Source organism: Uloborus diversus, chromosome 2, assembly GCF_026930045.1.
Source record: "Uloborus diversus isolate 005 chromosome 2, Udiv.v.3.1, whole genome shotgun sequence".
In the NCBI taxonomy this organism is placed as follows: Eukaryota; Metazoa; Arthropoda; class Arachnida; order Araneae; family Uloboridae; genus Uloborus; species Uloborus diversus.
This window is the reverse complement of record NC_072732.1, coordinates 46,206,752-46,232,636: the sequence shown is the minus strand read 5'-3', so window position 1 is coordinate 46,232,636 and position 25,885 is coordinate 46,206,752. Positions and strand designations below refer to the sequence as shown.

Sequence of the window (25,885 nt, the reverse complement as noted above, 5' to 3'; positions counted from 1 at the left end):
GCTGGGCCATTTTTTTATAGTTACTTCTAGTAGGTAACACTTTCATGTAAGAATGGAAAAAAAAAAAAAAAGATTTTGAAATTGAAAAATATTTTCGTTCAAAAGTTACACATTCTGGAGAATGACCCATGAGAGAAAGGGAAAAAAAACCCCAAATCAAGAAATATTTTATACTAGAATGTCGCCCGTCAAGATATGACGGATGAAGATGGCTTCTACATTTGAACGAAGAAATTGCCTGTTTGGTAATATTTTGATGGTTGAAATTTCAACCATAAAACCAGTGGATTAACCCTAAACTCCAGTAGATAGCGACCATTGTTGACCAGTTTTACGTTTCTTCATTCTCCTAAAACTAGTCTTACCAGTAAAACAGTTAAGTTACCAGATCCAGTTCAGCCCTGTCAAAATAAAGCATTTCCCTGAACGTCAATTATCAAATTATCATGCCGTGGTGGGAGTTTCATTGTTGATGATGTCAGAGTTACTCGATCATTTGAAAACATCAAAATATGATTTTAAAAATGTACTTTTTAGGGGCCTGTATCTCAGCGCACTGAGGGTTAGTATAGAACGTGATACCTACATTTTAAACTACAGTGTATGTCTTTTCACAAACAAGTGACATAACTGTGGGCAATGGTTCTGCAGGTTCATAAAATAAACTTCAAGATGAGGAAATTGCATAAGAGTTAACGACACATCTAGTTAGTTGTACTCAAGCTACAATGCTTTGTCTTGCATTTTTTTATTGTCCCACTAGTCAGTTAGGCACTTATACCCTTATTTTATAATGTCATATAGCTTTTATCATAAGTAATAAAATATGACTTAGTAATTGTTTGATATTATGGTAGTTTAGTGCAGAGAAAATAATTTTTGCCACTAGAATGTACAGCCTAAACGAATGTCAACGAATTAAAATGTACAGTACAAACGAAAAAAAGCTATTTTAATTAAAATAATTAAAAATATATCTAAAACACCTTCAAGAAAGTGTTACAAACTTACGTTTTTGCCGCAATAATAAGCTTTTTTTTTCACTTTGCTTCCAGTTATCATATTATAAAGTATGCGAGTAAGCATAATCAGTCTATTTGCAAGTCTATAACTCTTTTATGGTAAGTTTTTGATCATAATAGTTTTTTTTTTTAAATAGTATCTAGAAGTTCCTGGACGAAAGTTTAAATCCGGATATGTTGATTGAATTGAAAACTAAATAGTTTATTTTACTGTTTTGAAATACGTATTGTGTTCTTGAAAAGAATTTGCCCATAGTTCTGTCACTTGGTTGTGAAAATACTAGTTTTAAATGCAGGCAGTAAGTTCTATACTGACAATCAGTGCACTGAAATATAGGCCACTAAAAATTACACTTTTATCATATTTTGATGACAAAGCTGCTATTTTTTCGCAGCAGTGAGCATTAACCATGCATTTAATGAGCTTATTTAATAATTTATATATATCACTACACAAATTGCTCACAAAAACTATGGTTGAACCTCAGTGCATGGAGCCAGGATGCCTCAAACATGACACATTTTCACTTTCTTCGCAGTTTAGCCACCCCTGCTAGGGTCCACTGAAGGTCAGCCATAAAATTTACGATATATTTCATTTGATGCACTAAATATCATGTTGTGATCACAAAGATTACTTTTGCTAATGCTCAATGCGCAGAGATAATTGAATATTAACAAAGGTTGGTTTGAGAAAAACCCTAAGTTTGGACCAACTTTCGGAATTTCTGTGGGTCGCAAAAAGTTTTTTTTTTTTGGCAGGAAAGAAAAAATATGTGTCTTCTAAAATAATTCAAAGAAACCACTGAAAAAATTTTAGTGAAATCAAAAATGGCATGTATTTGACCTGCCACTCTTATAAAAACTGGCTCTTAACACACTTAGAGAAGCGAAAATATATTGCACTGTTTTGACATTTTTCAATGCACCTAAATCGTTTCAATACTAAAGTTACCGAAAATGGCATATTTTCATGAATATTGCATAAGGTTTTTCATTTTATGAAATATCCAATGACGTTTGAGGAATCATTGATATTGAAGCGTTCGCGCAGCTTAGCTTAAATTGTGCCCTTAAACCGAAACATTTGCCGAAAGCGAGAGACGATATTTTATAAAACTCTGAATGCTCAGTTAACTGACAGCCTGAAAATGTCTGTCATTTGTTACGAAACTTCTGAATTCTGTTTTACCTTTTTTGAAAATTTGTGATTTTGAGCTTGACCTAAGCATCGTTATTTTAAACATCGCTTCATATTTTAGAACATTTTTAGAGTTTATGTTTCTTATTGAGAATGATCATTAAAATATATTTGTTTTAATGCTGATAGAGAAAGCGCATCACAGATGAAAATTAGCTCAAAATGAAAAAAAAAATCTGGTTAATGGCATAAAGTTTTACTAAAACGGCAATAAATTTTACTTAACTGAGTCAATTAAAGTTTTGAATAAAAGATCTCTCGAAATGGGTGTTGCACAACGGCGAAGAAGCCACATGGGGTCCTCGAAGCTGATCCACGTGGCTTGTCGTTATGTTTAACACCATGGGCGACTCGTACGGGGGAGGGGGCAGGGGTATCATCTTCCCCCTCACTTATTCGAAAAGTAAAGAGGCCTTGCCCCCTCACTTTTCCGATTTAAAAATTAATGATAGATTGAACAATTAATTTTATAGGGTATATTGATTGATATGACGAAAGTAAAAGCTTAAAATCCCAAAGCCTTAACAACATGCCAAATTTTCCCCAAAAAATCCGGAAAGTACCAGGCATCTCTTACGGCTTATTTTGGATACGAAAAGATATAAATTAAAATTTATCTTTTTACACTTTTAAAATATATATTTCAAGCTTTTAAATGATATACAATACTTACAGTTTTGTTAATATTGAAATTTTGATGCTCAGGTTGACATTTTCGTGGAATTGCCCTGTATTTATTGACTAATTTTTATTTTAGCTTCAAACTTTCAATATCTTAACTCTGCATCTGATTTTGAACATTTTTGCAACTGGAAGTATGCATCTAGAACTAACGGTTGCGAAAATAGAGGTTTTGCAGGTTAAAACCTGTATACGAGGGGGGACCCGAAAAAAACCGGACTAATGGTCCGATGCCAATCCTAGATGTAGTAGAGTGTTCTCCAGCTAGATGGCTCAAGTAGAGACCTTCACAAACCAGCTGTGAAAGTGGCATCAGTGTAGTTGATAACGTCTGATTGTAGTGTTTGTTTTCTCAGGTGTTGTTGCTTTCCGCCTGCGAATTTATTATGGCAAATTTGAAAGAACAAACTGTAAGCTTAAAATGTTGCTTCCTGCTTGAATAGTCGGCAATGGAATAGCTTACCAAATGCTTCGACAAGCTTTCAAGGACAATGCTATGAGCCGTACACAAGTTTTCGAGTAGTTTGGGCGCTTTAAACGTGGTAGCATGAGTGTTGAAGATCATTCTCGTTCTGAGCGCCCTTCAACGTCTCGAAATGATGAAAACGTTGAAAAAATCCGCCAAAAAATCAACGAGAGTCGTCATTTTACGATTGACGAAACTTTAGAAGAAACAAGAGTGAGTTGGTGCTCGCGCAGGCGATCAGAAGAATGGTTCCTTCACCATGATAAGGCTTCCGTACACTCAGCCTTCACTATTACCCTCTACTTGGCCTCTCAGGGGTGGCCAGTCGTTTTTCGACCCCCGTATTCGCCAGACCTAGCCCCCTCTGACCTTTTTCTATTCCCAAGGAGGAAAAAAATTCTGATATCGATGCGCTTTGATGATGTAGAGGCTGTAAAAACTGCTTCGCAACGGGCACTGAACATGGTCAAAGCTAAAGAGTTCCAGGGGAGCTTCTAACAGTGGAAAAAAAATAATTAACAAGTGTATTTCATCTAAGGGTGAACACTTTGAAAGAGACAAAAGAAATTTTGTGAATAAACTAATATATAAATATTTTAGAACAAAAATCCGGTTACTTTTGGGTCCCCCCTCGTAAGATAGCACGGTCGAAACAGCTATTGTTCCGAAAGGATTTTATTTTGTTGTCCCAAATGCGTTCTCTTCTTTTTGCAGTAAAACGTTCTTTTTCCCCCCCTTTTTTTTAGTAATGTTAAGCATATAAGAAGAAGCACCTGTGCTGTGTGCTGTTGTAGCAGATAAGTAACTAAAACTCCAAGAAAAAGACTAATGTTCGCATAAAAAGTTCTTAAACCTGTTCTTACAAGTTAAAAGAATAAAAGTTTCCTCGGAATTAAAAGTAACTGTTTTGTGTTGTCGTAGAAAAGCCCTCAGGCACTGCATCCTGTTATCTTCTCAAGCTGAAACAAAAACGAGATTTTTGTACTTGCGAGCACTTGAAGAATTAAAGTAAGAGCTGATGCTGTTAGTTTTGTTTTGTTTCTTTTTTTTTCCCTGTTTAGTTGTTTTCAAATTATTTTTTCTTCAGTTTTGTTTCACATACCCCGACTGAGTTTACATTTATTAAATCGTTTGAATATATATTTTCTCTTGATATAAACGATTTAGTAGCATTTTTCTTCATCACAGAGAAAGGAAAGAACAAAAAAACTCACAATGCAAAACATTTTAGTCAGTTATTTCATTTTACATATTTTCAACTTTTCTATTCTAGTGCTAATAATTGCCACAAAATAACAAACAATTGTTTATTCACAAGATGTGAATAAGGCAAAAGCTAAATTTAGTAGTAACCAATAGTGCTATTTTCAATCATTACTTCAGTGCTATAAAACTTAGTAACAGCAAAACAGAGCAGAATTTGAATCTAGACATGGATTTTTTACTACGCATTGAATAAAAGATGGACAGATACAAATTTACGCCAATATGTCTGGCACGTTTTCAACAACCTACTCACGTTTTTATCTACCTACGGCACGTTGTCATCGCTATGGGAACAATTTCGCATCGATTTATAAAATTCAGAATATGTTTCAAGAGCTGAATTTTACTATTTCTATATGATCATAGTTTCATCTATAAGATTTAAGATTCACCTGCAGTCATTAAAATAAAGCCCGAATTTTTCTTCACACATTTTTAACTTCTCACGTTTTTAACTAATTTATTTATTCTTAAATTTATTTTTAGCGACCTTAGTGTTCTCTAATTTAAAAATGATCTCCTTATAATACTAAATTTTATTTGGAAAAATATAAGGCACTTATATTGTGCTCTACCGAAGATTAACTGCAAATCCTGACTATTGTTACTAATTGTATGAAAATAGTAGCCGAAAGGGCAAAAGTTTACTCATTTCAATGCAAATTACAGAATTTCTTGAGCAAAATCCATTTTATTTCAATAGGCTTTCCAAAGGAGAAGCGAAAATACTTCCGTACTTTTGCTGTATGGGTGGGTGTGTTGCTAAGTTCACCCCACCACCTTCCTCCACTAGTACTCCCTCTTTCTTAGTTGGCTTTTGCACGTAAGATGCGGGTTTTTTTTTTTTTTTTTTTTTTTTTTTTTTTTTTTTGCGCGGCGTAAGAAAACTCATTTTTTGTTGTCTTGTACATTACGCCCTGTAAAGCTTGACCACGAAGAGATAGCAAATGACCTTGAAGCAGAAGCATCATTTGTGTTATTTATAATACGTTGTTGGTTATTATTTTGTAACAGATGGAGTGAGTGATAACGCGCCTTTTACTACTCGGCGCTTTCTGGCAAATTTTACCTATTACGAATGATACAAATGGTGTTTTCGCTTCAAGGTCATCCGCCATCTCTCCGTCGTCAAGTTTTACAGGTACAGTCAAACTCGCTAATAGCTAGCCCTGATTTAACGAGAACTCGGGTTTAGCGAGGAAATAAAACAGATTTGGATGGTACGATGTTAAGTCTATGGGAACATAACTCACTTTTAACGAGTAAAGCCCGCTTGAAGCGAGCAACGTTTTTGTATTTCATAAAATTTCTACTGATTTCCACCTCAGAAATGAGTATTCTATTTTTGGAAAAATTCCATAAACATTTTGAACTCAGACGCAAGTTATAAATAAGACATAAATCTTGAGAACAATCCAACAGCCCTCGAATTGTTTAATGGCTTCTAAAGTGCAGAAAAATGTTTCAAACTATTTTGAAGCCACTTACGCAAATGACGATGTTTTTCTTGCTACACGTTGATTAAAAAAAAAAGAGGCAATAAGACAGTTCAAAGCAAATAACCAACTTCTTTGATACTGTATAGAAATATAAAAACAACTATGGTTTTCTTCACGAACCCGTTTTTTACGAGCAGTCGTTTATACCGAACAAATATCGTAGTCCCTTCACGCTTGTTACAAGCGAGTTCCACTGTAGTTTTACAAATTTTGCGGTGACAAAAACATACTTGTATGTCAAAACTGAATTTTGTAATTCCTGCACGCTTCAGTTTTCTTTGAAAAAAATGGGTGGGGGGTGAAGATTTAGCTGATGAAATATTTTTTCAACGCTTTGATGGCTTTAGTCAAAGACATTGACTTAAAGGCTAACTCCACTCCTCCGATAGAAAGTAAAATTCTTTACTTAATTTTTCGTTCTGCGTAAGATTAGGGAAAAGAAAAAAGTTCCTTTGCAACCTTCAACTACTTGCTCCGCAACAATAATAGCCCTTGTCAACAAAACAAACAGCTGAAAGAAAACATCTTTGATGACATAAATTCACGTGTAGGCACTAATCCGACCATAAAACGAAGTCACTGTGGCACATAGTGTCACATCCCATTTGTGCATCATTTTACTGACCCAATGAACGCTTGAAGAAGACTCAAGAGCCAATGGAGTGTGACCACAGGAAGTGGAGGCATTTTCTCAAGATATAACGACCTTTATGGCTAGTGACCTGGTGGAATTAATGTGACGTGACTGTCGTTTAGTCCGAAGGGCTGAAGACTACCAACTCGCGGCTATTTCAGTGAAATAAACAAGATAGATACTTATTTTTGCACATCATTTGAAATAATTAAAGGCGATTTTATTGACAATAATAGAGTTGAAAGCACGTACTGTTCACTTGCGTGATAGTAAGTTTGTTGAAGCTATTTATGTTAAAATATTTTCAACGGAAATGAAGCTAAAAGAATTCAATTAAAATCTGCGTGCTGCATTACTCTTAAGAATAAATCATAAAGCATTAATGATGTTACGCTTATTGGTTGGTGTTTGCTATCTGAATTAACTATGTGTATTCGAAGGTTTTTTTATTTTTTCTCATTATGAAAATTTAATTATTTGTCACTGTTGATTGCATCGTTTTTATGCCATTATCAGGGGCTGATTAAGGCATGGTCCTGCGGGTTCGTGAACCGGGGTACCATAATTTTAAGGCACCTAAGTTGAATCAGTTTCTTTTTTTCGTTCCTTTTTTTCTTTAACTACTCTTCGAAAATCTCCGGAGTTTCTAATGAGGAAGCGATCAAACACCTTTACCAGGACCTGGGCACAACTTTGGCTTAATCTGGGTCTGGAATATCATGCACCAATTATGCAATCTTTATGCCAGTTGTGACTCATGGAAGAGTGATAAATTTAGATTTTATATCAATAATAGTTATATAATTCTCAATTTTCAGAAACAGCCACTATTTTCACTGATAAGCGATATTTATACACCCAAACCTGTTTTTGTGCGAGTTTTTTTTTTTTTTTTTTTTGTGCGGTTTATGAAATTTTTAATCAGATTGGGACTCAATTGCCGAAATCTTTACTAATAATAAAGCTGGAAGTCTTTCTGTTTGTCCGGATCTCTGTCTGTCTGTCAGGATCTCTGTAACGCGCATAGCGCCTAGACCGTTCGGCAGATTTTCATAAATTTGGCACAAAATTAGTTTGTAGCATGGGGGTGTGCACCTCGAAGCGATTTTTCGAAAATTCGATGTGGTTCTTTTTCTATTCCAATTTTAAGAACAAAATTATCATAAGATGGACGAGTAAATTACGAAATTGTCATAACGTGGAACCGTAGCATGGGTACAAGCCAATTGGCGAGAAAATTCACCATGCATTATGTGTAAATATACAGGCGAACCAAAAGACCTTTTAATTTTTCTATTATGGGTTAAGCTGTGCGGGTACCACTAGTTATGTATAAAACGAGTGCCAAGTGGTATCTTCAAGTGACGGCATAGGCATCCCGATGGGAAGTCACTGTGACCTCCCCAAAAATTCCTTATTCGGTAAATTTTGCCGACTGCTCGGCAAAATTATCATTAGTACTTGGTTTAATTTGATTTGTTTTAAAGATAGGCAATTCGTAGTTATTTTGTAAGATTTGGATCATTTTCTACGTGAGACTTTTTTATGTGGCCTCTATTCACCGCATAAAATAAGTATTTTTTAACTGTGTCGCGAAAAGTAACTTTTAAATCGTTTTTGTTGACATGGGAAAACTCAAAAAGGAATGAAAATTACTAATCGAAAATTACAAGCATAGCATATACTAACACTCTGGCTGCGAAATGCCTTTTTCCTTCTTCTTTTTTTCCCCCTTTTCACTTTTTTTTTTTTCGGTGTCATAAAAACTCTTGAACCTGTGAAGTATTATGGTGCAAGCCGCAAATTCATACGCCAATTTGTTGGTTTTCTATGATTTTTTTTAAAATGTGGCAAGGACTTGTGTCAGACACCCTGTATATATATATATTTAGTTGATTCAAACTAAATTGGATTTTGAATGATACAAATCGTTATGGACAATATTTTGACAGAATTCATTAAGTATTGTAAAAAAAATGCGTACATGCTTGTTATAAAACAGGCATAAAATAAGAAAACACTGCTGGCAATGTCTAAATACATTTTTTAATGAATACAACATGGAGTCCTTTCATTAGTGCGCAACATTCAAAGGAAAATTCAAGCTCTAAGCAAACATAAACCAAACAACTTGGCAACCGTCTTTGGAAAACTTTGCACTGCTTGTTACGTCACGTCGTATTTTTCAAATATTTATTTACTGTAGCTGTACACTAATGTTATTTATGCATCGTAATTGTTATATATGTATTTGGAAGCAATAGCTTTTCCAAATTGTCCTTTGTATTTACCTATTCATTATTTATCCATCTTGTTATTGTTGTTATTATTATTAGAAAATCGCCCTTCACACACACACAAGTTATGACGGGTGAAAATTGCTTCTGCATTTGAACGAAGCAATTGACTGTTTGGTGATATTTTGGTAGAGGAAATTTGAATACCAACTTCAGTAGATTAACCCTAAACTCCAGTAGATAGCGTTCATTGTTGACCACTTTTTCGTTTCTTCATTTCCCTGAAATGACACAGTCTTACCAGTAAAACAGTTAAGTTACCGGATCCAGTTCAGCCTTGTCAGAATGAAGCATTTCCCTACATGTTAAACATTACCACAAAATATTATCAAACTATCTTGCTATGGCACGATTTTCATTGTTGATGACGTCAGAGCGTTACTCGATCGGTGAGTTCGCTATATGAGGATTCCCCACTTTCACTCGATAGTTTAACGCCTAGGAAAATATGTAACACCTCATAGTATGTTGTAAATCTTTTGATGAAATAACTCTTTTAAGCTTAACAAAAATGTACTTCTAGTGTATTTTTTTTTATCCTCTGAAATTTGTAGAGCATCAAACGGACTCCCTGGCAAATGATGAGCTCTTGGATATTTTGGCCATCGCTGGATTTTCTGATTAGTAATTTCGCTTGCCAGTAAAGTTTATAGATTGTTTTAATTATGTCTCGCACGCAGTATTGACTTGATTAAATTGGAGGAAAATATTGGTTGCATTCTAGTTTTTTTCTGATTAAAACATGAGTTATTGATAAAATGCCATTAGTATAGTAGGATAAATATCTATCTAATAAGGTAAACGAAAATATGGCGAAGCGGGTAGAAACTTTGTTGGCATAAGCAAAAATATAAATGAACAATTAGTTAATAATGTCATTTTACATATTACTAAATAAGAATAAGACAATTTACCGAAGAAGAAATTTAAATTTCCTTGTTAACTACAGTATTATTTGATTAAAAACAGTTCATAAATAATCATTTGTTTAAAATAATTATTTATGTTTTCATTTATAGTTTTTATTATTTATTTATTTATTTTATTTTTTATTATATTTATTTATTTATTTTATTTTATTTTTATTATATTTATTTATTTATTTTATTTTTTATTATATTTATTTATTTATTAATTTTGTTGATTTTATATTGAATGACCTAAAGCGTTCAATAAGAAGAGAAAATAAGATTTAGCGATTAAAAAAACATCCAATTTATGGAACTTTCTGAATCCGAATTTCAGGCTTCCTGAATTTCAAATGTCAGAATATGAGACTTTGTATTAATGATTTATGATATTTTAAAAGCTAAAAACGCCCAAGATTGTCAAGCGTAAGTGAAGGAAAAGATGTTTCACAGATATTCATAATTGAAGTACGAATATATAGACAATGTTAAACATTAGTCCTTTAGAAATTGAGACTAAAATCGGTTTCTCATCTATTTGCGCTAAATTTGTCACCATATATCTCCAAGTTGGTACCAAACAATTGATAAAAAAAAGAGAAAGAAAAACTTAGCGACTTATAGACAAGTTCTGTCCAATTTATACCATTATTTCGGTTTGCGCTGGTATAATACTGATTTGACACAAAATCGAATAAAGAGCGATTTTTGAACATCCAATTACAGTTAAAACATCAGGTGCCGAACTGGACCTTTTACATATCCTACATACGGAATCTCAACTTTCTTCGCATTAGCTTTTTTGAGTTGTATAATGTTCAGTAGCATATCGTCGAACTCGCTTATAACGAACGCTAAGGGAACGGAATATTTGCTCGTTATAGCCGATTACTCGTAAAAAGCGAGTTCGTGAAAAAATCATAAAAATTCATCATAGTTGCGTTTTTTTTCTTCTTTTTAATCTCTGTAAATTTCAAAAGACGTTTGTTAATTTGCTTTGAACTGTCTAAATGTCTCTTGCTTGTGTCATTGTTTCTGAGGAGTACACAAAACTGCACAGATATACGTATAAATTTTAAATACTTCTTTATACTCCACAAATTTTTTTTAAAAAAATACTGTCATCGCTTGTTCCCTAATTTATCGCTAAATTTTGATTGACTTTTGAATGCTGAAAAAAAATTATAAAAGGATAAGCTGAGCTGAAGTCAATCGAAATTTTAAGAATCACAAAAATATTGCTCGCTTTAAGCGGGGTTTGCTCGTTAAAAGCGAGTTATGCTTCCATGGACTTAACATTTTACGAACCAAGTATTTCTGATTTCCTCGCTAAATCCGGGCTCTCGTTAAATCAGGACTCGTTGAAAGCGAATTCGACTGTATTAAACATGAATTAACATTAGTTTCTTGTTATTAGCTAAACCTTAGGAAATTTTACTCCATTGTTACTAACACAATAGCATTCTAAGCTCACTACTGCTGTCGTCGTAGTTTCAGCGTTCGTACTGCCTTGTTCCTATTGGAAAAAAAAAAGTATATGAGAATCATATTTACAAGCTTAGTTTTTAAATCTGACTAATTTAAGAGTTCAATAGCGTTGAACTTCGCCAACACAGGAGCTTCAACTCAACCGAAGAAACTCCCAGACATTCCTACATTTTTTCATACTTTATTTCTGACTCATAGCAATATAATGATTTTTTAATCCCACGAAAAACAGATACTGACCATTGACCTCACTCGCAGAGGTGATGCCTAGGCGTTCGGGCAAACCTGTTCCTCGGATAATAAGCACTTTCACCTGCTCAAGATGATAGTTTTCTTGTTTTTTCACACCCCTCTCTGCCTGAACGCTTCAATTGTAACCTACGCCGGTTAGTGAAAGCCACGTCAGTATGAGATGAATACCTGCAATTGAAATGTGAACTTAAATACGTTCTTGAGAGTGTATAAACAAGACCATCAATTACGGAAATATGATTTACAGATTTAACGGCTCTGGTTATGCAGCTTTTATTGGTTTTTATGATGTTGGATAGCAAACAGTATTCTGCGGGAGGAATAGATAACTGAGAAATGAGAAAAAAAATATAAGCGTAAACTAGTTTATAATGACTTTATAATATATTTATAATGATTTGCATAAATGAAAAAAGAATTACCTATTTCCGCATTCAACTCCGAGTTTCGAAGATTCCCTGGAAAATAAGTCATTTAACGTGTCATTAATTAATTAAGTAGCCAATTTCATGGTATATTCTTTTTTATTTGCTCATCCCCCCCCCCCCCCCCTTTTTTTCCTTATCTTTTCCCTTCTCTCTCGGTTTTTTCTTTTTTCACATTCAAATTCACCAGGAGCCCCGTAAGAAGAAAACGCTCTCGACAGGAAAATTTTAAAAACCTTTTTCTTTTTAATAATAGCGGAAATGTGACTTGTGTGTTTACTAATTTTTCACTGATGGCGGTGAAAAAATCTTTAAAATGTAGCATTACTTTTGAAGTTTGATGAAGTATTACGAAAGTTATGGCGTATTCCGTCCCTCCCCTCCCCCTCTTTCCCCGAAAAAAAAACTTTTGAGAAAGAATTCATATGATGCTGTAATCCATCACGTTAAAAGAAATCTTTTTCCCCCTGATTTCAATGAAACACAACGATGGTTCAGAATCCTGCCCCCAATGAATAAAGATTACATATTTATTGAGATTTGGATCAGACTTCAGTTGAGTTAAATTAGTTAACTCAAAAACTGCATTTTCTAATCTTTCAGAAGATCGATGTAACCAACTGAGCTAATGGGACTCGATTTCAGAGTGCTACACACTGAAGCAGTGTTTCTTAATTTCTTTGATAAGTTGCAACTTTTTTAATGCCCATTTTATTCACGGAACCACTAGTTTGTCTTCAACAGCATAGTTTGAATGCAACATTCAAAAATAGCTTACTTTGATTAAAAATGAGAAATATTACAAATAATATTTATTGTCATCAAAAGGTAACACCTTTTTTACTTTCTTTTACACAAAAGGAAGTACTGTATTCGCAAAAAAAAAAAAAAAAAATCACTCAAAAATCGACCTTAATTTCCATTTTACTCACCTCCGAATGAAAATTGAGGTTTTTTTTTCCCACTCGACCACACGTGGATAAGTGCCTAAGAACGTATAGACACGCGAAATATCCATTTTGACGATTCCAAAGTTAATTACAACGAATTTTCTTGTGACGTCTGTATGTACGTATGTATGTATGTGCGGTTATGCGTATGTGCGTATGTATGTCGCATAACTCAAGAACGGAATGTCCAAGAAAGTTGAAATTTGGTATGTAGACTCCTAGTGGAGGTCTAGTTGTGCACCTTCCTTTTTGGTTGCGTTCGGGTGTTTCTAAAGTGGTCTTTTGCCTCTTTTTGGGGGGAAATCATTGTTAATTTCGATGTAAACTCAAATGGTGTTATAATTTGGCGGACACTTATCGGCGGTTTATTTGGCGGACACTTAGATTGGCGATATATCGCCAATCTTTTGGTCGCTAAGTTTTGTCGCCAACTTGGTGACAAATTTGGCGTTTTTTTTTTAATCTGTTTATCTGTTTCAATTTGGCCACTGTTGGTGATATTTAGAGAGTAGACTATTGAATCACATTAAAATTGCCAGTAATGGGGAAATGACATTAAATTGGAGTAAAAGGAAGTCATGTGATGCACACATCAGCTCGTTTAAATTTTAAATGTGATCCAATAAAAAATTTCATATTCTAGTACTCACATAGTCCCAGGCCATACATTTACGAAAGTTGAATTTAAAACTCGCCTTTCGTTTTGATGCTTGGAAAATATTGATTAATCGCTTCATACTCACATAGTCCCAGGTCATACATTTACGAAAGTTGAATTTAAAACTCGCCTTTCGTTTTGATGCTTGGAAAATATTGATTAATCGCTTCATACTCACATAGTCCCAGGTCATACATTTACGAAAGTTGAATTTAAAACTCGCCTTTCGTTTTGATGCTTGGAAAATATTGATTGATCGCTTCATTCAAAACATATTTTTGCTGATTTTTAAAGCGACTGTTTTGAATTCAATGATGTGGAGCCTTTAAAATATGCGTGCAATCCTTGATTGATCTTCCTGGAACCCTGAACTTCTACGGCACACAATTTTTAAAATGCTGCATGAAAGCAATGCGTAATAGACAACAAGATGAACTGAAATCGATACCTTTATTTAGTTACAATATTTTTTTGAAAAGTTAGTTGCGTTTTACCATGTTTGAATTAATGTTTTTATTCCTGGTTTTACCAAAAACAGTACTTTAGCTAAGAATCCTGCAATGAGTTTAGATTATATAATCATGGAAATTTCGATCAGAGTTGCGCTGAAGAAAATAAGTCATCAAAACGATATTTTGCCCTGAAGATTCGGACCCGCAACCTTCGCATTAAAAGAACAAAACTCTACCAACTATGCCAACAGAGTTCAGTTTAATTCATCCAAAATTATATTCAATATATTTTTCTTTAAAATTTTAGACAATTTAAGGGGAAAATGGTTTTTGAAGTATAATACGCATAATGTGCTTATGAGTTAAGCAGGTGTTTTTTTCGATCAGTTTTTAATCTAGAAATAATAAGCATGTATTTAAACTTAAAATGGATTTTTTTCTGTCTAACGCATTCATATTTTTTCAGTTATTATGGACACTATGTACATGCTCCTGCTTAATAGCTCCAACTATTTCCCAATCTATGAGAATTCATTCAAGAAACAGAGCTCGAGAGTTACCAACAGTCATAATAACAAGAGAACATTTGCGACGTAGAGCTCCTATGTACGGAAATGTTGGTGATACTGCAGCTGAATTTGTTGTTAGCGCTGGTTTAGATACCAGTAAGTCGTCGGTGAGAATAAGGAAAATCGGGAATCCAAGGGGAAATGCTACTCACCCAGTTAATCTTTTCAGAAACGAGTTCCATAGGCCTGCATCGCCCAATTTTAATAATGAACACAGACGTTATAATCTTGCAGGTAATGATCAACAATTCAGGACGCCAACCCAGCACACATCTCCAAACATACATCCTCAGTTCATTAGCCGAAGACATTATCATACCGAAGCTCAGCAAAATGTTCACAACTCAGATTCTTACCATCGTCGAATTCCAGCGAGAAAACCGCAGATACAAAATATGCCAGCATACATTCCTCCAATTACTCCATACCATCAAGCAATCAACCCAGCCAGACATGCTTCTAATCCTAGACCTCCCGTAGTTCATCCTTTTGAGGTACAATATCGAAGACCAGAAAAGCGCCCAGAAGATCATTCTAATACACGCAGGATAGTCCCAGTGAAACCAAATCATTTTATTGATGACCATAGTGTCAATGTCACTAGCCCTCCACTCAGAAATGACAGATTCAATGAAAATAAATCTGAAAGTAATGACAAATCTCTTGAAAAGAGTAGTAAAGAACGTGGGCATCAAAGAATTCCAATACTACAACCTACAGATAAAAATATCATTGCTGAAACACCAGTTTTGCATCTGAACGATGTTAAAATGCATGATTTTCGAGGACGCATTCCTCAAAATCCTCCTCTGGAACTCAAAGATGAACTTTTTGTGAATGAAGTGACTCGACGGTCAGATGCACCACGATATGGCCCAAGATCTCTCGATTTTAGAGAGGAGAAGGAACCTGTCGTACGTCACAAGCGGGAAACCAAGTTCGACTTTTTTGATGGTAGGACACTTGGAAATAGAACATCCGTTACGTTTGATGATTCTGCCGATGATTTTAGTGGAAACTACTCGTATTATTCAAGAAAATATGACATAGATGACGGCTTTTTGTCATCAAAGGCAGTTGACGACGAGAACGCAAAATCGCTACTAGCTACTCCCAAATCAAGTGAAGAAGAGTTCAGCAACTATCAAGGAACAAATTCATCCTTTTTAAAGTATGGTGGCTTAAATCAACCTTCAGGTTATTTCGACGATGATGAAATAACTCCTTCTATAGAGTCTTATCAGCAAACTACTGATGAAAGTACTGGTGAAGAAATTATGTCTTTTTCTGATTTTTTAGCATCTCCTATAGCTGAAAAAATTCGATTGCAACGTCAGATGTTTTTTCGAAATTCTTCCTTATTCAATTTTTCCACTGAAAGCTCACGAAACAGCCACCAGGATGACCTTCTCAAAAATATGACTTTATTAAGAAACATCATAGCTGCTCGCTTGCTGCAGAATATTTTGAATTTTTCAAAATTACCCCAAAATACGACAATAAAATCTCGCTCATCAAACAGTCGATTGTACGATCATTTAGCTCCAGCAGAGCAAAGACAAGTAGGCATTGTTGTTTCTCCTTATGATGGTTCCGAAAGTATTACTTCTAAATCATCCATGCCAGTGATTAGAATACTGAAGGGAAAAATTGTTCCTCTGCCTGAACTGCCCCAGGAGCTTATACCTATCATTTTGGGAACGTACAATCCCACCTATACAACGGAAACGACTTATAATGATGATTCAAAATTGTCGGAAAATCTTATAGAGAACGCAATCTATACGTTACTACAGAATGAAGATCTTTTGAACGTTCGACCAGTAGTGCCAAAGTACAATCAATACAACCAGTACAATCATCAGTTAGGAAACCGAGGTAACCGAAAATCTCCTTCAACCAACTACGTCGGTTCAATGAAGTCGGAACCGTTAGTTAAACCTACTTATAACTACAAGCCAAGTGAATGGTCGTTGGGCCCAAGATGTGATAGGCTCACAGAAGAAATTTGCTTGGATGATTCTGACTATCCCAGGTAACATTTTTTATTTTATTTCAAGATAATTAGCTTAATATGTTTACGTTTTACTGCATTAACATGGTACACAGTAATTTCTTTAAGTTTTAATCAAACAAATGCAATTACAATTTGGCCTCATAACCTGTTCAGTTTTGACCCTGTTCAGTTTTGACTAGCATATTTAATTGTAAAACGCAACAATAATGTTTTAATCATTTGCATTTTTTAAAATACTTTCACAGTGCATGAAATACACAGGCCAGCTCAGTCAATTCCACTCGAGGACTGCAGTTTCGTGCTTTTTAGCACTCATCAGCCCGGCATAGGAGTGACTGAGCTGGAGGTGGAAAACCTCTTAAGGAAGCCAAGAGCGCCAAACAAAATGGTAGCTAATACAGAATTAGCACTGACCAGACGAGTGACCGAAACAATGGTTCGGTTCAACTCGAATATTGAAGGCAAGGCAGGTATATTCAATAAGTTACATATCTTATATATTTTGTTACATATCTTTACTTTGTTTAAGGATCACTTCAAAGTAAACTGCCTTGTAATTCTCTCAATCAAAACAAAGAATATATAACAAAACTCTAAGTTACTTAAATAAAAAAAACACATACTTATTTTATAATCAGCTTACTCTATTCTGTAAAATTCCGAAAAAAAAAAGATTTGTCTCGCGGATCTCTGCTTTATACTTACGTGTTCGTGGAAGGTATTCAACAATGGGGTTGTTTCCTTCAGTCAAAAATAGTACTATTTGTCACTGAAATTGATAGAATAAGCAAAATAATAACATGGATCCAGAAAATACTTTCACTTTCCCAACAGTTATTTTTTAATTCATTTTTTAAACTGTCCGATTCTTCAAACAAGGCGTGGTCTTTATCATGTCACAAATGATGCACTATGGCGCATCTTTCTAACGCATTTCCACGTTATGATAATCAAGCAGCGAATTACAATTGCGCTCTACGCTTGCAATCAACCATATCGTTGCCAATACACGTGAGTAAAGATGTGAATTAAATATTTTGGACCGTGAATAACACAACACTAAATGGCATTTCATCATTTGTGATGTCATCGGCAGAGGCGTTAAACGATGAAAGAGCACCGATTTAAGTATTTTTTTAAAAATATTAAACTTACAAGAAAGTATTTAAAAAATGGTCATATCCTATGTTTTTAAGCATGCTCTTTCAGAAAAAAATACTTTTAAAATTTTGGAACCGACCCCATTGCTAATCTTTTTCTTACATGATGCTTATTTTTTTTGATCTATGTAAGTAATAGAGATATTTCTTTATCCTTTATTTTAAAAAAGAGGTTCTGCCTTCTCGTCCACTTACATAAACTGAAACAAGGTTATAGATTATGGATTTGTAAGGTATTTTCTCTGAACGTCAAAAACACAAAAACAGCTTTAAAATATTTTTTAGAGAAATTCCTTGACGTCAAGTTGTCAAGTAGGCTTCTTTTCTTTTTTAAAAAATGTTTTCTGTGCTTAATACTGTATTAGCTTTCTACAAATTTTGAGGATTACCTGTATTACACCCTGCATTTTCTCCCTGGGCGCATTTTCATCGGCAGAATGGTAAACGATCGTTTTGGAATAAATACGTATCCTTTTTAGCACAGAGAAAAAACAGCATAAAGAAGTACAAATGGTGCATGGCAGTTTTTGTGTACTGCTTCGAAATTATTGCTATGAAATGAAGAATGTCTTAAAATAGTCATGTTGCTCAAGTCAGTCTACGAGCATTTTTACAGTTGTCTTAACCTGGAGCTAGCTTCAAGCAGATAAGGTTTGCTGTACAATGGCGAGCTGAATGCTTACGTTTGCTGTCTACCGCGTTTCCACTTTATGATAATTCAGAAGCGAATTAAATATTGCGCTCTATGCTTGCCAGTCCATATCGTTGCCAGCACACGAGAATAAAGAAGTGAATTAAATATTGCATCCTGCGCTGATGGCAGCAGTGAATGTCAGTTCATCATTTGTAATGTCATGTTCAGAAGCGTAAAAATAAAATAAAATTGAGTCTGCACACCGATTTAAATATTTTTTCAAATAGCAAACTTTGTCAAATTGTTTAAAAAATGGTCACATCCTGTTTTTAAGCATGCTTTTTCAGAAAGAAAAATACTCTTAAAATCTCGGCATAGTAAAAAATAAACTATCCCATTCAATACAATTTCAATTTTGTTCTTGGTGTTTTGGAAAAGGGATAATAAACAACGCAAGACTATCAGTCAGAAAATAGTTTTTTTTTTTTTTTTTTTGTAGAAATTATATTATCATATTCGGATAATTTTGGGATAATATTTTGCATATATCTCCTCTTAAAATATACCTATTAGAAAATAACTCAAACTTTTTTCATGTAAACCTTGAAAAAAAAAAAAAAAAAACTCAATTTGTTTAAAGCACTTCAAACCTATGATGCAAAGAAAATCTAAGGATAAAATCTGTAGGTTTGATTTCTTTCAGATTGTGCTGAAGAAAATGTCCTGATTTTTTTTCCTGAAGATTTTTTACGAATAAAGTTTTAAAAGTTTTTCTAAACACCTTGAAATTTTTCTTGAGATTGCACTTTTGTTGATTTTTTTTAAAAACGTTATAGAAAAATTTTGAATTTTGTTCCTCAGAAAAAAATTTTCATAGCATTCCAACTATCCTGAGATTTTCTTAAGAATATATTTCGTAGAAAATCTTTATTTTATTTCGTGTGAACTAAAGCCTTAAATCGTAGCTTGAGCAGCGACACGTCCGCCATCTTGGGGCTAAATTCCGCCTTCTTCCAACGTCTGCTATGATGAAATAGCATGTTTTGCTTTTGTTTGTGGTGCTTCTTGACTGTAAATTAACATGGAGTTAGTAAGAAACCACAATTAAGAAGCAAAACAATCTACTTCATCGTAGCAGACATAGGAAACAAGCTGATGTGTGCATCTTATTACTTCCTTTCACGCCAATTAAATGATAATAGTGCCTTGGAGTAAGCAAAGAAACTTTAAATATTTTTAATCCAAGTTTGTAGCAAACTGAAACAAAAAAAAACGTTTTGTACAGATTATTTTTTCCAATGTTGGACATTTTAGTGCGATTCAAAGGTTAAATCTCTAAATATCGCCAATAGTGGCCAGAATGAAACCAGATCTTAAAAAAAAAGATAAATTTGTCGCTAATTTGGTGAAAAAACTTGGTGGCCAAAAGCTTGGCGATATATCGCCAAGTTTTTGCCAAATTATAACACCACTTGAGTTTGCATTGAAATTAACAATGATTGCCCCCCCCCCTCAAAAGGTGTAAAAGACCCCCTTCGGAACATCCGAATGCAATTAAAAGGAGAGGTGCACAACTAGACCTAACTAGGAGTCTACGTACCAAATTTCAACTTTCTAGGACATACCGTTTTTGAGTTATGCGAGATACGTACGCACATATGCACATAGTACATACGTACATACAGTCGTCACGAGAAAACTCGTTGTAATTAATTCGGGGACCATCAAAATGGATATTTCGGGAGTTTATCAGTTCTTAGGCATATATACACGTGTGGTCACGTTGAAAAAAAATAAAACAATATTCATTCGGGGGTGAGCAAAATGGAAATTAAAGCCGATTTTTTTGGTGAACATTTTTCCTCGAATACAATACTTCCTTTACTTCGTAAAAAGAAGTAAAAAGCGGAGTTAAGCTCCAAGACGGCGAACGTGTCGTTAATTTAAGCTTCTATCCAGGGCTTTAGCGTAAACTACTTGCTTAGAAAGTATTTGAAATTAACTGAAAGCATTTTCTAAATTACTCGTACGTATCTGATTACCTCCTTCGTTTTAGTTCTGCAATCATGAGCAGCATCTACAAAGACAAGGCCAAGTTCGACCTGATGTACGCCGAGGTTAAAGTGCGAGAGAGTCAAGTGGAAGGACTTTCCAGGAAACAAGAACAGGCATATTCGTTCGATCACTATTACGGAGCGTTCCCACAGGGTGCAGGTTCAAATTTGGTACCCAGAGACTATGGCCCAAATGGTGGATTTGTGTGTCCGTCCGAAGTCCACTATGGGAGACCACACAGAGCCAAGAATAGAAAAGGAGAGTGGAAGGTGGTTGTAAATGTCGGCGAGTACACACAGACTGTCAGGATGGAAAAATGCTTGTAAGATTGACTTCACTGTTTCTTTCTTGATATTGAACGAGCCCTCCGTTTTGCCGACGCTAAAATTTCCTTCCTACTTTAATGTCTCAAAAGGTAAGATTGAAAAGAAAAAACAGAAGGGAAGGAAATTTTGCCTCTGCGAAACAGCGTGACGGGAACACCCCGCAATCATGTGGGGGATAACATTGTTAAAACTTTGAAGCATTGTTGAGCAATGCTCTGGTACAATTTTTTTACTTTTAAAAGCTTTCAGAGAAGTTGAATTAGAATTTTAGAAACCAGAGTTGTTTTTTTAATTCTGCCTATAAAACATGTATATAGATTTATATTCATAAATTAATCAGACTTGCAACCAAAAAAGTGATTACAAATCAAAAGCAGATTCTGATGGATATTTCGACGCTGATTTCAGGAAAAATAGTTAAAATACTTCATAACATACGAATTTTTTTAGAAATTTAAATTTTGAGGACTTTGAAACGAAAGGGATCAGCATCTAGTGTCATAAGTTTACAATATGGCAAAAGCTGATGATGCTTTTGCTTCTGAGACGAGAAAAAATGTAAAAAAGATGCAATTTCAAAGTACTAGGTATTAATCTGTCCAAAAAAGTTTTGTTACAACTAAATTATCATTTAAACTCATTTATAAGTGGAATTTTATAAGTTCCAGCTACGACTGGAGCAAATTTAGCAACAACTGTTCTAGAGATGGGACATTTTTTCGCCATTTTGGCAAGTTCAACGTAATAATAATTCCCCCAGTTTTTTAGCTCTACAATTTGTTATTTCATAGAAAAACTCAAGTTTTAACTAGACTTTGAAAAACAAGAATGCTCTAAACGTGCACAGATTGTGCGAGATAAATCCTGAAAAACACTGGGAAAATGTTAGATGATATTTCAATACAGGCTCAAAATTTTTCTGCGTAAGGACATCACAGCAGGTAAGAAAGGTTCGCTATTATTTCAGCTGAGTCGCGCTGGCTTTGGCAGGAAATAGGTAGCAAATTTGCGTCAAAAACAGTCATTACATGTCACGTGACCTCGTCGTCTCCACCCGACCATCTCCAATTTAAACGAAATTTTATAGACGTGCGGTTATACCTTTGAAACTCACCTGTACAAATTTTCAGCTTCCAAGGCCCAATTCTTGAGGATCTAGGATCGGAAAAAAAAAGGGGGATCCAAAATGGCGAATCAGCTTTGTGAAACGAATTGCCATGGTTTCCCCATTGGAGACCATTTTGGAGCCCACTTTTTCTTTTCTTTTTAAAGTATCCTAGATCCTCATGATTTGTGTCTTGGAAGCTGAAAATTTGCATAGATTAGCTTCAAAGACGTGTCTGCATCTTTGTGGAACGTCCTCCAAATCGAAGATGGTTGGATGAGGACCACCAGGTCACGTGACACGTAATGAATCTATGATGTTTAGCTTTTTGCAGCAATTTTACGCACCTTTGCTACCTGTTTCCTGCCAAAGCCAGCACGATTCAGCTTAATTAATAGCGAACATTTTTCACCTGCTGTAATGTCCTTACGAAAAGAAATTTTGGGCCTTTATACTATGACGTAGATCTGGCACTTATAGGCGCTTGGACTGTTAGCTTCAAAATTCCTAAGGGAAATGCTCGATGAAATTTTAAGAGAATTGAATGCTAGATTTTTTACAAGTTCAGGTTAGGCAGATGTGATCACGTGCTAATTTTAAGAAGGACGAATTGAAACTGAGATCATTGAATTAACTATTCTTTCAACGTTGGTTGAATCTTGAACAGTTTAATAGTTGCATTTCTATCTGTATAACCCTAACGTTTTCATTTAACTGAACTTGAGCCTTAATGCCGGTAAGATTGATTATCCTTAAAACATACATTTAAGATCTTGTGAGAAATTTCCTGGTATTTTTAGCTCTTCGTAGACATTCTGTAGAATCCTCTCTGAGACTTCTATAGGAGTATTCCCGACATTTGTGCGTGAAACCTCTCACCTCCTTAGTCCTACTAATAATTAAGAAATATTTAATTGATAGTGAACATTATAGAGTCAATGAATTTAATTTGAAATTCTTAAAACTAAATTTACCCTTAAAGCTTTTAAAAGAGGAGAAGTCTGATGTTTCAGAAAGAACCTTTCTCATATCAAGTACTAATTCCTGTTTTTAATTAAAAGTAAACCCCATTAATACTTTTTGCAGTGTAAGTACTCCGGAAATACATTTTTCTTCCTTTGACGAACTTTTATAAACTAGTCTCTCCTAAAAATGATTTTTTGGATCAAGATATTTAAAATTAAATAAATAAAAAAATATTTTAAATAAAGATAATTAAAATTAAATAAATAAAAAATGATTTTTTGGATCAAGATACTTAAAATTAAATAAATAAAAAAATATTTTAAATAATTGGATCAAGATATTAAACATTTGAGTAAACTTTAAACTTTTTTAAGCTGATTTTGAAAAGGTATCGGCAAATTTAGGAACAAAAAAAAAGGAAATAAAGAAGAACTTGGCTAGCAGAAAAAAGGGAAATATTTTCCAGAAAAGTTACTTGGGAATAAATTTCGTGCAGGGTCTTTGAGTAATTTTAAATTTGCTATGTATTCTTTCGTTTGATGTAGTTATGGACCTTTACTTTAAACCAGAAGGAATAGTTACAATAACCTAAAGATTAAAATTGAAATTCTTTAGAAACTTTCAGAAAGAAAGTGTAAATAATTAAATAATTGTCTCGACAAAATAAAATTAACTGTTTTTGCTATGAACCTTCTGACTTGAACCTTAAGGGTAAACTTATTGCTAAAAAGAAGCAGGAAAATTTATGATTAAGACATGTGCAAAAAATAAATAAATAATTCGCAGTTCAATTTCTCGGTTAATTATCGTTATTTCATTAACTGGCACTTTTACCTACAAATTACTTAATGTTTTGAATGGTCAAAGTTTGGAAATTTCTACAGTTCATTACTTCGACGCGCACTCGCAAATATATAGTGACGGTGCAAATTTAAATGACATAATGCTGACAAAAATGGTTGGATGAGAATAAAGATTAAATTGTTAGAGCGAATGTTTAATAAATGATGCCCTTGTTGTCGTGTGCCAGCCAGGCTGGCAATTTGGAATGCCCTGCTTCACTTTTCCAACTGTACCGTAACTTGGTGTGAACTCCGACTTCTACATGCCATAAGAACCCGTTTATAGGGTAGGTAACCATTCACAGCATAACAACACAGTCACACAAAGAAAGGACAAGTACAGGAGAGAGAAAGTACGTCCATGTCCGAGCCGGGATTCAACCCCGGACCTTCTTGTAGTAGTCAGATTTCTCTGACCACTAGACAAGGCAGGCAGCTAATAAATGATTTGAAACGTTTATAAATTACTAGTGGTAACCGCACGGCTTTGCCCGCAGAAGAAAATTAAAAGGTTTTTCGGTTCGCCTGTATATTTAAAAATAATGTATGATGAGTTTCTCGCCAATTGGCTTGCCCATGTTACGGTTCCACGTTATGATAACTTGGTAACTTACTCGTCCATCTTACGATAATTTTGCTCAAAAAAAATGTTCTTAAAAAATTGGAATAGAAAACGAATAAAATCGAATTTTTGAAATATCGCTTCGAGTAGTTGCATACCCTAATGCTACAAACTAACTTTGCCAAATTTCATGAAAATCGGCCGAACGATCTAGGCGCTATGCGCGTCACAGTGAGCCAGACATCCACCGGACATCCAGAGAGATTTTCAGCTTTATTATTAGTAAAGAAAACAGATAATTTTGTAAGCAAAATGTAATATAACTGCCCATTTATCAATTTCGAACATATTTTTACTAGAAAACATGAAATCAAAAAACTAAATATAGCTTAATTTGAAGTAATCCGGGATCTAGGGGAGGTTAGCATGTTATACCAGTCACTTCACAGCATAAGAAAGAGGATAACCACTGCTTCTTCGTTACAAATGTTTGAGTACTCGGTGAAACCTGTAAAAAAGCGCTCCTCGTGTCACTTTTAATGTGTATCCGTGCTCGTTGTTTTGCGTTTGTGCCTGTTAATACTGCAAATACATATTCACAGGAATATGTGGGCAAAAACTGCACTAAAAACTTAAAAAGCGGCGATAATATCGAAAATATTTACACGCGATCTCAAAATTGAGTAAATTAAAGTTACTTTTACTATTTTACTTTATTTTTGGAATATTACAACCACGCCTTCTTTGAAATTCTTCTGTAGCCCCTCATCCCCAACCCCACCTCCACTCCGGTTGAGAACTTCTGGTTTAAAATATGTCATCAATCTCGTAAGCAACGAAAACATTTTCATGCTACCAATTAGAGTATTATCCTATGTTCTGCATTTGAGCTGAAAGTTCAACTAATAGTAGTCCATGAACCGTTTCTGCTATACTCATTTCAGGGGATCAGGAAACCCTTGCAAATATGTCGTCAGCCACATGCAGTCCACTTGTTCTCAGGTCTACAGCTATCACCGCTTGCTCGTTTTCAACAAGGAACTTGGTCTGCACATTGACGTCTTCAGAATTCCAACATCTTGTACGTGCCACCTAAGACCAGGACAACCTTCGTATGGCGGAAAATTTTCTGCTTCTTCACCATACTTGGTTCGACCCAACCCATATGAAGAATTCGGAGGACACGTGGAAACTGCTCCGGCCCCCTTACATGCAGAAGGTACTCACAGTGTATTGTTAATCTGTTGATGTAACAGGATTTTTTTTTCTTTCTGCTTTTCTAAAATTAATAATCTTAAGGAAAAAACGCAATCCGCTGATGATATCCCATGGTAATTAAAGTTATTTCCCAACTTAAAGTAATGATAGCCCGTGGTCACTTACCAAATGTTATCAGTCCAAAGAGTCAATGCAATTTATTAATCAGTCGATGTATAAAAACGTCATTATG

The 25,885-nt window shown here is 34.6% G+C and overlaps 1 protein-coding gene across 1 annotated transcript in view; it reads left to right on the top strand.

Moving 5' to 3' along the window:
- Positions 1–6,073: 6,073 nt before the first annotated feature.
- LOC129216295 (uncharacterized) overlaps positions 6,074–25,885 on the top strand; it is a 36,836-nt gene continuing 17,024 nt past the window's right edge. Inside the window, exons 1-4 of the mRNA XM_054850505.1 lie at positions 6,074–6,085; positions 14,666–16,803; positions 20,636–20,956; positions 25,380–25,654. Of these exons, the coding sequence (XP_054706480.1) occupies positions 6,074–6,085; positions 14,666–16,803; positions 20,636–20,956; positions 25,380–25,654 (2,746 nt within the window). The remainder of the gene's footprint in view (positions 6,086–14,665; positions 16,804–20,635; positions 20,957–25,379; positions 25,655–25,885) is intronic.